The following is a 15,266-nucleotide window of genomic DNA, read 5'->3' as shown; positions in this document are numbered from 1 at the left end:
CACAAAAGCACCTACTGTGCTTGTAGCCATGTTGTAGTTGCCACCTTTGATCCAGAGCTCCTGTACCTAGCAAAGCAATTCCATAGCTCTGGTATGTTTTCGGTTTGCCGTCGAAGGCTAATACCCCTTCAACCAATGTGTCGAGGTCCTTCGAGTTCCCGTATTATTCCGCTAGTCGACGTCGAGTTCCATGAGCCCGACGACAAGACCAGCAATGCGGCCAGCTGGGTCCCTATTCTCGGCGGGGGTCTCGCAGCTGGCAACATGGCGAAAAGGGAAAAGCTATCAAGAATGCATACCTCGGGAGCAATAGCGGAAGCGATATATAGCAAGGGGGCGCTCGTCGTGCTCAACAAAGCTAGGATAGAGGTTGACCCTTCTGAGTCGAGAGATCTCGGCTGGGTCGCTGCTGTAATCGAGTGTCAGCCTGTGGTCATTTGAACATCGAACAGAACGGCCACTTGACTTACGAGTCGTAAGTCCACTGCCACGTGGACTCTCCCATCATGCCCTTGTCAGCATAGAATAGCGCACGCGTATTCCCAAAAAGTCCGCTGGGTCAGGTCGGTCGGCCGGGTACGTCGAAGCAGATCTCGTGAGTGTGACAACAATCCTGCCCATATTATCCTGTACGATTGCGTTCTCGCGTGCGATCCGATCTTGATCCTGGTCCTCGGCTGAATAGGTTTCCCCAAATTAGTAGTACATGTGAAATGTTATGGTCCTGTGGCTTGGGGAATGGGGAAGGGACGTCTGGCAATGGGACAATTGGCCAGTGGTGTGATAATAGGCCACTGAATGATAGATGAGGGAAGAATAGGGAGCGAGACTTACCAGTCTTGTCGCTGAAAAACTTGAAGGGAGTCAGCTTGATATTTCCCGAGGCCTGATCGGCATAGGCAAGGCCGTTGATGATCTTAATCGTGCTTCCTCGTTTGATGAGGAAGCCGGTAGGGGGTTTGCCGTCGATGCAGATCTCCAGTAGGAGATCGTGGTACATTGTATCCCAATCGTACTCGGGACCGATCTCGATACCGATGGGGAACCGGGCGTCGTCGCGCGATTCGATGTAGCAACTGGTCAAGGGGAACGGACGAGGGCGCGGCATACTCTGCCGCTTCTCCGGATCCTCGTACTCGGTGGCGTTCTCCCCGGCCACCACTACCGTGACCTTGATGGCCCGTGCGAGGTCATCGTGGTCCAGGATAGCCATGGTGGTTGTTCTGGTTGGGGTGGGAAAGGGGTTGGCGATATTGCGAATTTTTCCTTCTCCGGCCGGAGGTTGCGTGTTTGTGGGACGGAATGAATAGCTAAGCTGAAAGAGAATTTTTCATTTATGTACCCTTCCTATAGCAGTCGCCGCAATGTTCTCCGCTCCATATATCGTTGCTATTCTTATTTACAGGAGCGGGTGGGGCAGTTATACTCGCCGCCAAGCAAGGGTCGAGTTCTCGCAGACCCCTTTCTTTCTTTTTATTATTTCCACTAGTCCCTTCTTCATACCCTCTTCGGCTGTTTATGCTTTGGTGCTCTTGCACTGGGTTATTTACTTTTTATGTTAGGGCTTATTATAGGCACGCAAGAACATCTGGCATACATTGCAAAGATGCACCGATATTATCGCCGACCCCTTTTTACTCCCCGTAATCAGGCCCAAAATGCACCTTCCGTCCAATGATCCCACGTATACTATTCTTAGATGACTAGGCAGGTAGATGGATAATTACGTAGTACGTGCCATACCCCTCCAGAAGTTAGCCGCTCCTCAGATGTGAAAACAGCGACAACGACAATAATTAACTTGTGGAAGCACTGAGGCACATCATATTTATCTCGCAAGGAAGCACCGGTGTTGGCATCGACTCAATTCCATTCCTAAAATGGTTGAATGTAGAATTTTAATGTGGTTTCTCATTATTCCAGGTTTCTTTCACCATTTCATGATTATTCTGGCAAGTAAGAAATGAACAAGGAGATATCTTGCAAGGAATAACCAAAATTATCGTAGACACCCTTTCATTTTTGAAATTTTCTAATACGCTGTTGTTCATTGTTGTTTCAATCCTTTTTTAGGATTCATCGTGCAATTATCTCTATTAAGCTAGTCAAAACTAAACACATGCATACAGGCGGAACTTTAGCAGGAGGATTCAAAGTCGTCAACCCCTTTCCACGCTGCTCATTCCGCTGATTCTCGAACTTTACCACCTGCTTCGCATCCTCGCCCTAGAATTCCTGTGAAATGCTGATATATCGTCGCCTTATGAACAATCAAGGCGGATACCACTGTTCTGAGAAAGCCTATAGGTGGCTGACGTTTTGGGGCATTGCGACCTAATTACAGGTCGCGTGGAGAGCACAGTAACAGAGAGCTGCGGCCTGCTCTCACTAACTACAGGTCCTTACTCTAGGTGTTCATGGCTGCAGCACTCCCTCCCCGGAGGATCTTCTGTGTGGCCTACTAAAGCCAGTGTCCCTTATCAGCCCTGATCCAGGGCTTTTCTGAGCACGTTGATTTCTCGATTCAAGTTTGGAAATTATTGTTCTCGCCTTCAGCCGCAAGCTCAACACCCTGACGGTCAGAAGGCACTCCAAGTGTCTGGGTTTGACATCATAATAGTTCAGGGCAGCAACGGTAAGTAGAGCCAAATGGAAGATTGGATGGGCATCATTAATTCTAACAAACGCATAACTTTGACACAGAACCCTATTACTTCCAGCCTCGCCCTTCTTCTCAGTACCGGTCGAATTCGAATAATAGAATAAGCTCGAAAATCCGAATCAACCTGTAAATTCAGATTAACCGAATAGACATCTCATCTTGGTGAACTTTCCTGAACTCCCCATCCATAACACCATGAAGTTACGCCACGCCGAGTAGTCGATAGGTCCCGTTACACCCATGTGTCAGAGCGAAGGGAACATGAGAGCCATACGATATGGTCACAACGTTCCCAGGATTGAGCTTGGATTATCGCCAAACCATTGAAGCCATTTTCGATCATGACGGGCGCCCAGCCGACCACGCCATCAACAGCGGCCAGGTGGCCTTTGAGCCCCTAAAACGTAGGCCTAAATGTTGATGGTGAAACTGCCGAGAGAGTGGTGCCAAGGGAGTGGTGGCAGTTGCTGGAGCGACTTCATGATTACCTTCGCCCCATTTCATGTAGAGGCCTCCGAGGTGCTTATGTATCACAGAACGATATCCTCGCCAGCTCTCATGGCATAACACGCCGCGTACCGTTCCGCCTAAGCGTTAGCAGTAGGGATCCTGGCCAAAGCATCCATCGTCTGTTCGCCTTTGTACGGTGAGCTCTCCATTGCTTGAAGAGGCCAGTGCTAATGTCGAGGCAAAGTTCGCTGTCGTTTCTCTCCATAGTTCGAAGCCAGACCTAGTTCTTGATGATCAGTAGACAGTCCCATAAGCCTACGAATGGCCTCGTATGGATCTTCACACTCTCCTCTTCTGGAACCATCATCACTGCCAGTAGAGAGGATTAGCAGAAGTTCGCCAAGGTCTTCTTCCTCTTTTGGCGATGTTGTAATCTTGATCTGCCTCTACTCCCAAGTTGATGTGCGTAGCCTCAGTGGGAAGCTGTCGCCAAGGCTCGATATCGGTCGGTCGTAGCGTGAGGGATCATCTACTAGCATGGGAGGCAACCCAGTTCGAAAGAAATACGGTACAGTTTACTTCAACCCGGACTGGGAGCAATGGGTGTTATGTTCTACAAGTGCATATCGATTTTCAATGACGTACTTGGCGCTTGAATAATAGCTTTTATGTTGGTCTATGACACTCGGATACGGACACGAAGCGTCGGAAAACCCAAAAGGTTTCGGTACTTGGGGGCTTTCTGGAATCCGTATCATACCATCTAGAGTTATTTGCATTGCATGCCCCCTGCTTCGCCACAGACCAATGCGCATTCTCATCTTATTTCGTTACATTTAACGCCTCAAAACCTATCTGGAGCGGGCAAGTGAGTTTTGCAATTCGCGGGCCGAGGTGCCCGAGTCACGTTCACGCTAATAACTTTGGCGCCCCTCCTCGGAGGACAAGAGGAATCCCGATTGGAAGTTAAAGTTAAGCATATGTAACCCGAACATTGCTGTTTCTCTTGCCGATCACGTAGTGTTCCCCTATACCACCCCTCCCCACGGTTATCCCTCTTTGAAACTCGACGGACACGATCTTTGAGCCCGCGATGACGTAATATATAGCGATATCGCTAGAAGCGGTGCAACGGAAACGGTTCCACCATCCGTTCGGTCCCTCTTAATGAGCCCGAACCAATGCCGCGGGATCTCCGAACCGGAGCCATGCACTCCAGTCAAATAAGAGGAGGCCGTTGATGATATGGAATCGAAAAGTCGGGGAAGTCCCCATCAGCTTCAATAGTTCACATCAGGAGTTGCGTCTTCAAAATGAATGTAAAACCCCTCTTCAAGCCCGATGAAACAACGTCGCTGCTTTCTTGCGAGAGCGGTCACCGTGGTAAAATTACCTCCTATCTTCTTTCATCTGACGCAGCAGCCATTCACTAACAACGACTGTAACCTCTCAATGGAGACTCCGACAACGACGCGCAAACCAATGATGTAATCTCGTCTGATACCGAGTCGAATGTTTCCAAGGCGCAAACACAGCAACGAATACCATCGTTGACGGTCCTCAAGGTCGTCCTGGTCCTCCTCGTAGGGACGTTCACGGCGAATGGCGACGGATCGCTAGTGCTGGCGACGCACCCCACCATCGCGTCCGAGTTTGACTGCCTCTCCGCCTCCAGCTGGCTGTTCGTGTCCTTCAGCCTGGCCGGTGCAGCGACTCAAACTTTGGTGTGTCATGTTCTCTCTCCTCGTTCTGGTGTGCTTGCTTGCTAGACAGACCTCTAACATTGTAATTCCCATTTCTGAAGTACGGCAAACTCAGCGACATATACGGCCGCCGGCTGCTGCTAATCATCGCGTATACCCTATTCGGTGCGGGCTGGTGAGTTCCGTGTCTGGACCGAGCATTACAGAAAGAAGAAAGCCCGAAGAAAACAAAGAGGAGCTAACAAAAGTTACTGCAGCGCATTGGTAGGCACCGGCAACTCCATGGGCATGGTGATATTCGGTCGAGCCATCTCCGGCTGCGGCGGTTCGGCGCTGAACGTCCTTGGGATACTGATCATCACTGGTGAGGGGAAATCTACCTCGACTTCACCACATCATGTTCCCTGTATTTTTCGAATGTGGATTACTGACGAAAAGAGGTACCCAGACCTCGTCCCCCTCCGCGAAGCCGCCACCTGGCAATCCGGCATCAATCTCGCCGCGACCATGGGCCGCAGCCTCGGCGGCCCCGTCGGCGGCTGGCTGGCCGACACGGTCGGCTGGCGCTGGTCGTTCACGGGGCAGGTCCCGCTCTTCCTGATCGCCATCGGCCTCTGCCTGGCTTGGCTGCCCGGAGAGACATCAACATCAACAACAACAACTGCCTCCACTACTTCTGCCTCTACTACGAAGCTCGACACGGAGGAGGCCGATGAAGAAGCAGCCACCAATACTACTACTACTACTACTACTACTACTACTACTGCCGGCAACGATAATGCAGACGCCGATGCAGATGACAAGACCAAACAACGCCCAATCACAACAACACCAACACCAACCCCAGGCCTCGCCCGCATAGACGTCCTAGGCGCCACCCTCCTCGCCCTGTGCATCCTAACCCTCCTCCTCCCCCATCGAGCTAGGTGGCACCGAGCTACCCTGGACCAACCCGCTAATCTTCGCCCTGGCGGCCGCCACCTTGGTACTCGGCGGTCTCTTCCTCGCTACTGAGGCGTGGTGGGCTGCTGACCCCATCTTCCCCGTCGCCCTCCTCAAACACCGCGACGTCCTGCTCGTCTACTTCGTCACAGCCGCGCAGGGCGGCGCCCAGCTCGGCCTCATGTTCGCCGTGCCGCTGTACTTCCAGGTCACGAAGCGCGTCTCGAACGCGGTGGCAGGGACGTACTTGCTGCCCGCCGTCGCTGGGAACGCTGTCGGGGCCATCCTGGCTGGCATCGTGATCAAAAGGTTCGTTTTTTAAATCTATCTGTACTTTACTTGGATCACCCCCTCCTCCGAAATGCTTGCTTGAATTGAGTTGACCTATACATAACCAGAACCGGACGCTACAAGCCCCTCCTAATCTTCGCCACCTCCGCCTCCACCCTCTCCTACCTCCTCCTCCTCCTGCGCTGGCACGGCCGCACCAGCGTGTGGGAGGCCCTGTACATCCTCCCCGGCGGCCTCGGCGCCGGCATCGTGCAGACGGCCACCTTCATCGCCGCCCAGGCCGCCATCGACCCGGCGCACAAGGCCGCGGCCATGTCCGGCAACGTCCTGCTCGTCACCATCGGCGGCATGGCGGGGATGGTCGCCGTCAACGCCGTCACGATCGAGACCATGACCCGGAAGCTGGGAGAGCTCCTGAGTGCTATGGGTATTGGGGAAGTGGCGCGTCAACAGGTGAGCCCGCGTTTCTCTATCCATTTTATTAGGCCAGGAACTGATGATTCGCATGAAACTAGATTATCGAGAAAGCTGCATCCGATATTGGGCACATTGATACGGTAAATACAGACATTTCCGCAGCCATGGTGGAAGCATACGTCGACGGACTATCTGCCAGTCATGTTGTGTCATTGGTTGGTTCAGTATCGGCCATCATTGCCGCTTTGTTGATTCGAGAACATAAGTTATAGATAGAATAGCCATCTTTCTGATTGAACAAATAAGAAACCTAGAGCTCTAGTAATTGCATCTTGCTAAGTACCTACAGAAGAGAGCCAGATATGAGTAGTTGTTTCCATCGGGATATCCTAGCATTTACGAAGGAAGATAGTCCGTTGAGGCATTCGTAATGATATTCGCGTCATCTGTGAGCCATTGATCGACTTGAGCAATCTTGGCGCTGTAGATATTTTCTCCTTCCTGGCCGCTTCGCGCAACAAGGCAGTTTGTTATAGCTTGAAACTGTAATGCATTTGCCAATCTTCCCGCAGCTCTGGTCTTCTTGGTTTCATTGAGGTGTTGAAGCACGTGGATTCTTGATGCGATGGTTTCCGCAGCAGTAGTCGCCTGGTATGTGTCGGGTGTCGATCGTCGCTGTTGCTTGACGTCCGCCACCCGAGGAAGAGACGGGACAGGTAAGATCTTCTCGATATCGAGGCTTTCCACACCGTCGTCGGCAATGGCGGCGAGGAAGTGTCTCCAGGCTTCGGCGTGGTATGTCTGGCGTACGTTGAGCCGAACCTCTGTGTGATGTATGGGATTCATCGGGTGTTGTCTGCGTAGCCACAGTAGCGGTCTTTCTGGGTGGCTGTGTTTTGCGTTGCGGGATCTCTACGTCTCCGATGGCTGTGATCTTCCGCTTTCTCAGTCTGCCAGACCATTTTTGTTCAATCGTTGACTCGTCTTCCCAAGCTGAAGTGTCCAGGCTATCCCGTCTGTTTGGTGGCGTTGAGTTGTTGACTCTGGGCTCAGCGTGAACGACCGTCATCTGGTTCGTGCCCGGACGCAGGATTTGGACTGGCAGTAATTGATATTCGTTAGTAGGAACTCAAGTACCGGGAAGGAGAGATGTTTCGCTTACTGGCAGCCCTAACGAACTTGGGCATCATGGGAGGGTACTTGGAGTAATGTGTTTCGGGAGCGCAGTCACGAGCGAAGATGACCGAATCTTCTCGTTTCTCGTCCCGACCCTGTATGGAGACGTGGTTCTTGTATAGCATCACGATTAGCGGGTAGATTTGGTCAAAGGGAATCGCTAGGCTTGCCGCCCGATGAAGCTCGGTCATGGTCTTGAGACTGATTGATCGTTTGCCGGCTCCAAAGAAGAGACACAGCAGCCGTACGTCGGGTATGCCAATTCATCGAGCCAAATCTTGTGTCACCTCCGGTTCTATTTGATGGTAGATGTTGACTTCATCATTGCCGAACTCGACCTCAAGTGCCATGATCAGGTCATCGGATAAAATACCCTGTTGGAAGGTCCATATTGCGAAGGGTGTTGCAAGCGGATCGTTCTCATCGTCCTCGATCCTACTATCCCACACACTCTGTAGCTCCCGCAGTCCTGCTTGCTTCTGGTAGCTCCTGATGACTCCAGTCCACAACTCTCTGATTGTGCTGTCGTTTTCGAAAGGAGATGCCCCAAGCGCAGTCACTAGCCGGTGGATACTTTGATTTGCCCATTCTTGTGCCATGTTGACGAGGAGGAGATATGTTGCTGAGACTCCTACTATGCCACAAGATGGAGGCGGTATTGTGAAGGTGTATCGGACCAAGAGGCAAGCTTGACATTCACTGGACCCACCTAATGTCGATATGCTCAGAGAAGTAGAAGCGTTTGAAATTAGAACATTGAACACGTTGATGTGCAGTCCAGACTCAGTTACTGGTTCCTCGACCCACCCGGGCCTTTGGGCACTGTCAAGTGATTAGGTACCTGTCTTGCCTCTCTTCGGTCGCGGATGCTCCTTCGCAAAACATTATGATTTGACGAGGTGTATTTGCTGATTGCAGTGATACCCACAAAAGCATCAGGCACGACAAAAGGAGAGGAAGTCACCCACCCTGTGCTCCTTCCGAATCGACACTCCCGTCATGTTACCTCAGCAGCACCTGCAGCCTTGATAAGCCCAGAATGGTCCACCAATTACAACAACTCCGAATGTAATCAATACATCCTACCCAAAGTCGTCTTCTTCCTCGTCGTTCCGCCTGCTCCATTTCTTAACAACTGTGGATTATTTGCACCTATTCCATAAGAAAACAACAGGCATCTAGCAAAGGTCAAGCTTGGGTGCCCAAGGCTATGGTATACTCCTGGTTTGCATTAGTGTTGAATGCAAAGTCTGTATTCGACTCCATGCCAGGGGTTCGTAGAGAGTAAGCCAGCTAACGGTGCTACGGTCACCCCATGCAACGGCGACCCTAAAAACTAATAATAATATTACATAATAATAATACGAATAATTTAATTAAAAATTAATATAAAATCTTAAAAATACTATTTCAATCCCGAAACGCTTCTATAACACTTTTAATCTCAGATTTAAAGTTAGATTTAATTATAACGGCTTCCGGCGCCGACGATAAAAAGTAATAGCCTAGGGTTCCGATATAACGCTATTCATCTCCCTCTTAATTACTATAACATCTCGTATACGCGTAAACTTCTAATTAAAATTAAATATTACTCTTTTCTTTTTTTACCTCTTTTTTTCTTTAAATTACTTTTTAAAACTAACTTCTCGTGCTCTAATTAACCGATCTAGCCGTTTAAAATATTTAAACTCTTTTAAAGCTTCCGGAATAAAACCCGGCGCGTCGCGCTATCGAAAATAATATTATTACTACTAAACGTATCCGCTAACTCTTTAATTTAGCGACTAATCATAAATATTAATAACGCTATAAAAGAGAATTATTTATTAAAAACGTCGGGGGGAAGCTTAAATAATCTTACTTCTACCTAGTTTTCTATCCTCCGGTTCCAGTTATTAAAAAGCTTATTAATATCGTAAAAAAATATACTAATTACGGCCTAACCGCCAATTATTATATACGGCCGAAAAATAAACCTTTTAACTAATTCATAATATCGAAAAAAATCTTTTTTACTTATATTTATATTATTAAACCTTATATAATATAGGGTCACCTTTTAATAATAAATATTTTTTAATATATTAAAAAAATTAAAATCTAAAGGTTATAATAAATACAACGAGTATACCGGAAAAAAAAGCTATATTTTATACTTTAAATATATTATAATAAAGTCCTTACTTATATAACTAGCGTAATTATCTAAAATAATAAGCCGCTATTAATCCTCGTTTTTAAGCTTTATATAAAAAATAAAAACTTTATTTAACTATATTAAAACTAGCTCCTTATTAGTCTAACCTTTAAAGAATACCGTAAAAACTTAATCCTTTATAATATTTATTAGTAAGTCCTCTTTTTTAAAAACTATTATTACTAAACTTATTAACCCTTAAATATAATAAAAAAAAGTAAAACTCGGCCTAAAGCGTTATTATATTCGACCATAAAAACTTATTCTCGATTAAAAGAGTCTATAACTACTATTCTCTTTATTTTAACAAGTCTAATAACTATTATATTCGTTCTATAGCCGAGCTAATTACCGATCTCGTTAACGTTAAACCGAAACTTTAAAGGGATCGATTTTAAATAAAATTATTAAGCCGCTCGAAAAACTCGATAATTTTCTTTACAAAAGTTACGTTAAGCTTTAAGAAATCTATCCTCTTAAAAAAAATAATACTAATAAATGAATAATAAGTAATAAATTTTTTAACTTAATACTTACTAAAGATTATATTAATTCCATTAGTTTAAAAAATCCGTTAAGCAAATATCTAAAAAATAATATACGCCGATAAATAGCTTAAATTATATTATATAAAACACTAAGTCACGATTTAAAACTTTTCCGCTATTATTAAAGCTTAAAAGGACTTATTCCGTTATTTTATAGTTTTACGGCCGTAAATCCGAGCCCTTAGAATTATTCCAGGAATATTATACTTCTCGGCGGCTTATTTTATTAACGAGCTATTTATAACATCTTAAATCGCGCGTTATAGTACTAACTCGTTAAGTTTACGGCCCATCGGAAAGAGGAAAAGAAAAAAAAACGATAGTATTATTTAATTAATTATAAATCAAAAGCTAACTAGTTTATATACTGATTTATATATAATATTATCAGGGGCTATCTAAATTTAGGGGTCGCCGTTGCATGGGGTGACCGTAGCACCGTCAGCTGGCTTAGTACATGTATTTTCGTTTGTCATGAGTTTCGGTATATAATAACTCTCCGCAACAAATATACAAAAAGCGATTGTCTTCCAGTTCCCATATCTCTGTACCACTGTGGTCGCGTATTCCGAGGCCATAAACTTCCATATATACATCCATTTGAGTAAGTTACATTGAGAAAACATCCGATAGGAGAGTTTGAAACATGTAATACAGCCCCTTGAAAAAGAAAAAGAAGAAACCCAAAGAGTGCCAACCAAACCTACCTATCGAGACCCAAATCCATTCATCGCCATTTCGCCAAATCGCCCTAAACCACCCTCCCTCAACTGTCCCAAATCGCCCCATACGCAGGCACCCCGCGCGTCTCCAGCCCGTAAACGACCTTCTTCGTAATCTTCTCATTCGCAATGATAATAACCGCCTCAGCCCCGAAGCTGCGGCAAAGATTATACCCAATGCGCACCAAATCGGGCCTGCCCAGCAGCTTCGTATCGTGAATGACGGCGTCGGGGATCTTCTGGTAAATCGTCTCCAGCAGGGGCGCGCCGAACGTCTTCTCGGGGTTCGGCGTCGACCAGATCAGCTGCGTCGGGCATGACGCCTCCTGGATGTGGCCCAGCAGCGGGCCGATGCCGGACCCCGTCGCGATGACGACGACGCGCCAAAACAGGGTCGCGATGCGCATCACGCCGCACGTCGGCACGCCGCGCACCCAGAGATGCGTCGGCGGGTTCTGGATCGCCTGCTTGGTCCAGTCGCCCGCATTGGACACGACGAGCGAGTAGCCCTTGTTGCGCCCGTTGGCGGGCTTCGGCGCAGGAATGGTGGCGAAAGAGTGCCATTCTACCAGGGGTCGCCGAGAGATGCGCGTGAAGCTGCCGTTGACGGGGACCGTGTAGTCGAAGTGGAGACGCACGGCATGGTCCGACAGCACCTCGGCCTCGACCGGGACCTTGCGCAGGAACAGCCAAGAGGTGGCAATGCAGCCAGTGGCGACGGCAAGAAGCCAGAGGGACGGGACGCGTGCACATGCGGCGCCCAGGCTTTGGCCTGGAGGCTTGTTGTCGTTAGTGGAAAGAACAACCTGGGCCCAAAAGAGCCCGAGCATAGTCCAGCCGACGAAGCGGTGTACCCTCTCGAAGACGTCGTGGTAGCGCTTGCGCATGGTTGGGTAAGCGAAGACGAACATGAAAAGGAAGAGACCGGTGAGTAGCCACGAGACGACGGCAGTAGCCACTGACTGTCGCAGCTTGGTGCCTGCACAGGTGTCGGGGAGGGCCTGGCAGGTAACACTGGCAATATTCGAAGCCAGAAGCCAGATCCCAGCACAAACGGCGGCGCTCGAGTGCATGCCGCCAAAATGGTAGATCTTGGCGCATCGACTGCGAATACACAAGGGCCACGACTTGGGGACTGAGCAACAAATAGTGTAGAGTGCATTGATGATAAAGTCCTGTCGCATCATGACGGCCAAGGCAAGGTTAATAGCGGTCATGGTGCTGAGCCAGTGTCGGTCGACGCCGGTAACGAAAATGGCGATCAGAGCAGCGAGGTTGGAGAGACCAACGAGGAAAAACAAGAAACGGTACACGATAAAGATTCGATAGACGATACCTCGGAACGGCTTCCGGATGTTCTTCTCGGGGATGTCGCCTGTGAGATCCAGCTGTGGCTTTTTCTCCGAGAAGATTGTGCTGCTATGGGTGCTGAGAGATGTAAGTGGTGAGCTGGCGCCTGAAGAATCTTGGGTCGTGGTCTCGGACATTATGCTGCTTGATGCACCAGAACTGAGTACAATCTCATCAGTGGCAAGACTAGGATCGGCAATTCGACGCAGGGCCTTCTTGTCGAGCTTGCCATTTCCAGTCTCTGGCAGAGCTTCGAGCCTGTGGAAGTGAGATGGGACAGCATAATACGGCTGACGAGCTGTGAGGTGCTCACGCAGCGCATCGAGATCGATAGACGCAGGTTCCAGAAAGCCATGGATCTCACCTAAGACCAGTAAGGCTGTGGCTCGGCGAACATTGGGGAAGCTGTTGATAGATGCAGAGATGCCATCGAGCTCTACTCGAAAGCCTTTGACCTTGACTTGGTCGTCGACACGGCCAAGGATGTCGAGTGACCCGTCCGATCTCCACCGGCCCAGGTCGCCAGTGTTGTACATGAGGCTTCCGTCATTGAGAAAGATGTCTGGCTTATACTTGGCGAGAGTAGCGCCAGGCAGACCGACGTAGCCTCGCGAAATGCCACGTCCACCAGCCCACATCACGCCAGGCTCCCCAAAGGGAACAGGATTTAGATCCTCATCAAGGACGTAGACCGAGTTGTTGGGAGTAGGGGCGCCAATAGTCAGGTCGCCCCTGGGTGGTGCTTATGCATCGTGTTCACGATGGTTGTCTCGGTAGGGCCACAGCAATTGTAGTAGGTCCCATGTGTGGCCCAGGTGTCGGCGATTCTTTGGCCACTTGGCTCTCCAGCCGTGGCGACCACCTTGATGGAGGGGTAAGCATCTGAGCTGTACTTGGCTAGAATGCTTGGTGTGCAAATGAGAACATTAATCTGCTCTAGGGCAGGTTCCCATTTTGAACCTCGCATGACAAGCGTTCCTCCATTGCATAAACAACCCAAGATCTCCCATGCCGCCATGTCGAAGCTGATATTCAGGACGGACCCTACACTTGTGCCTGGCTGGATGCCCAGGTTGCCGGGCGCAAGACACACGAGGTTGGTCACGTTTTTGTGACTGATGTTGACGCCTTTGGGCGTTCCGGTGGTGCCACTAGTGTAAATAACATAGCAGCCGGAATCCTCTCTAGCGAGATCAACGAAACCGTCCTCGAAAGGATAGCTTTCGTGCTCATTCGTTAGATCATTGGAGGTGTCGTTGTCGCCTATAATAACAACTTTGCAGGAGACGCCATCAAGCCCGGTAATCCGGTACGCAGTGGAAGAGAGGCAGAGAGCAAGGCCACCGCCGCTCTGCTGCAGCACGACTTTGAGCGTGGAGTCCGGCACAACTCCCCCGTCGAGGGGTACGTATTGTGCACCGCATGCCAATACAGCAAGAATGCCGACTAGCATTTCAATGCTGCGCTTAACAACTAGGGGGACCCGGTCGCCGGGTTTAACGCCCAGATTGCGCAGTTGGAGAGCGAGACGACGGCTTTGGGACGCTAGCTCAGAGTAGGTTATCTCACGTGGAGAAGTCCCGGATAGGTCCCGAGCCGCAGTGTCAGCGGGCCTAGCTTCGGCATGGTGAAAGAACGCCGACGTAACAGTTGGGAAAGCGGAACGTTCATTCGCCCCAAAACTGAAGCAAAGAGGGTCAGAAAGGTCGACATTGGCCACAACGGCTTGCCCAAGGTGGACAGGCCGGAGCAGCTGTTCCGGAACTGACGCCATAGATCTGAGAGGGTTGTGGGAAAAGGGCAAGATAGATTAAGTCGTGCTTAGAGCCGACGGAAAAGTAACTGGTAGTGGTTCGCTAAGAGGATGAATTCCAAACCCCTCTAGACTCCTCGCTTGAGGGTCGAGATGTCCAGCGGTATAAATAGGTCCTTCGGCTCCCCAGTAGGAACCATACCATCAATATTTCTGTTACGAAACACCCTCGAAAGACCGTGCTGGTTGACCAAGGAGGACGATGCGATACCTTCCTAAGTCGTCCATGATGTCCGGCGGCTTGCTTCCGTATCGCCAAACAACAATTTATCCAGAAGATCATTCTCATTCCGTTCGCCTGCAGATGGTGTAGGTCCATCGCCATCGTGGAGTATCCTTTGAAGGAGAGTGGCCGGGCCTACGGAGGAGCCCGATATACTACCATCTTGTTCATCCCGTGAACAATGCTACGACCCGCGCTTCAGACTTGCCTGTCTTGGCAAATCATCTGCAATTGCATTGGAGACAATCCGTATGAGCTCATTCGTATGACGTAATTGTATGAACTGTTATTGTGGAATGAGCGGAGGAATGTTGTATACTCATACAATCATTATCGAATGAGAATTGGAGAAAATTTGATGCACCATCGCTTGAGGCACATTCACGCTTGTGTGGGTGTCTAATGAGGAAAGAAGCGCCGACGAATGTGCCAGGGCAGTCTGGATGAGGTGGACAAAGAGGCTGCCACGCTGTATCTGCAGCAGGCAGTGAGTAAGAGCATCCTCAGTGAGATTTTAGAGACATTTACAAGTCTCTTTGAGCACAGGGGAGGGTTGATCATCGAGATCGACGCATATCAGAAAGATATTCCTCCACTTTCCCTCGTGTTAGATCGCCGCGGCTCGCTACGCCGAAGAAGTGGAGATGAAAGATTGGCTTTGAGATCGATTCTAGTCCAGCGGCTGATGGTAGAACATGCCTGGATCCCAGATACAAGTCCTGCCTCCGTCAGCTAGTGGTGCTTTAGGTTACACTCCGATGGAATGAGC

At 49.2% G+C, this 15,266-nt stretch overlaps 5 protein-coding genes across 5 annotated transcripts; 1 reads left to right on the top strand and 4 right to left on the bottom strand.

The window, feature by feature from the left end:
- Positions 1-171: 171 nt before the first annotated feature.
- PG994_014486 (uncharacterized protein) lies at positions 172-1,213 on the bottom strand (the record flags this gene model as incomplete). Its single annotated transcript, XM_066865895.1, has 3 exons — positions 172-256; positions 471-498; positions 835-1,213. The coding sequence occupies 3 exons, from the start codon at positions 1,211-1,213 to the stop codon at positions 172-174; spliced, it is 492 nt and encodes a 163-aa protein (XP_066709024.1).
- Positions 1,214-4,425: 3,212 nt separating this feature from the next.
- On the top strand, positions 4,426-6,737 carry PG994_014485 (Vacuolar membrane amino acid uptake transporter fnx2; the record flags this gene model as incomplete). The annotated part of the gene is made up of 7 exons (XM_066865894.1): positions 4,426-4,495; positions 4,571-4,836; positions 4,886-4,980; positions 5,073-5,679; positions 5,738-6,066; positions 6,156-6,501; positions 6,564-6,737. The coding sequence occupies 7 exons, from the start codon at positions 4,426-4,428 to the stop codon at positions 6,735-6,737; spliced, it is 1,887 nt and encodes a 628-aa protein (XP_066709023.1).
- Positions 6,738-6,861: 124 nt separating this feature from the next.
- On the bottom strand, positions 6,862-7,832 carry PG994_014484 (uncharacterized protein; the record flags this gene model as incomplete). Its single annotated transcript, XM_066865893.1, has 3 exons — positions 6,862-7,321; positions 7,446-7,563; positions 7,628-7,832. The coding sequence occupies 3 exons, from the start codon at positions 7,830-7,832 to the stop codon at positions 6,862-6,864; spliced, it is 783 nt and encodes a 260-aa protein (XP_066709022.1).
- Positions 7,833-7,904: 72 nt separating this feature from the next.
- On the bottom strand, positions 7,905-8,240 carry PG994_014483 (uncharacterized protein; the record flags this gene model as incomplete). Its single annotated transcript, XM_066865892.1, has 1 exon — positions 7,905-8,240. The coding sequence occupies one exon, from the start codon at positions 8,238-8,240 to the stop codon at positions 7,905-7,907; it is 336 nt and encodes a 111-aa protein (XP_066709021.1).
- A 2,915-nt stretch (positions 8,241-11,155) lies between these two features.
- Positions 11,156-14,235, bottom strand: PG994_014482 (non-ribosomal peptide synthetase; the record flags this gene model as incomplete). Its single annotated transcript, XM_066865891.1, has 2 exons — positions 11,156-13,203; positions 13,245-14,235. 2 exons carry the CDS (start codon positions 14,233-14,235, stop codon positions 11,156-11,158), a joined length of 3,039 nt encoding a protein of 1,012 aa, XP_066709020.1.
- Positions 14,236-15,266: the final 1,031 nt, after the last annotated feature.

Source organism: Apiospora phragmitis (genome assembly GCF_038363925.1).
Source record: "Apiospora phragmitis strain CBS 135458 chromosome Unknown utg000013l:1.0-2965645.0:1.0-2969333.0, whole genome shotgun sequence".
NCBI classification, from domain to species: Eukaryota; Fungi; Ascomycota; class Sordariomycetes; order Amphisphaeriales; family Apiosporaceae; genus Apiospora; species Apiospora phragmitis.
Note: the sequence above shows the minus strand (reverse complement) of the source record. Positions and strands in the feature narration are given on the sequence as shown.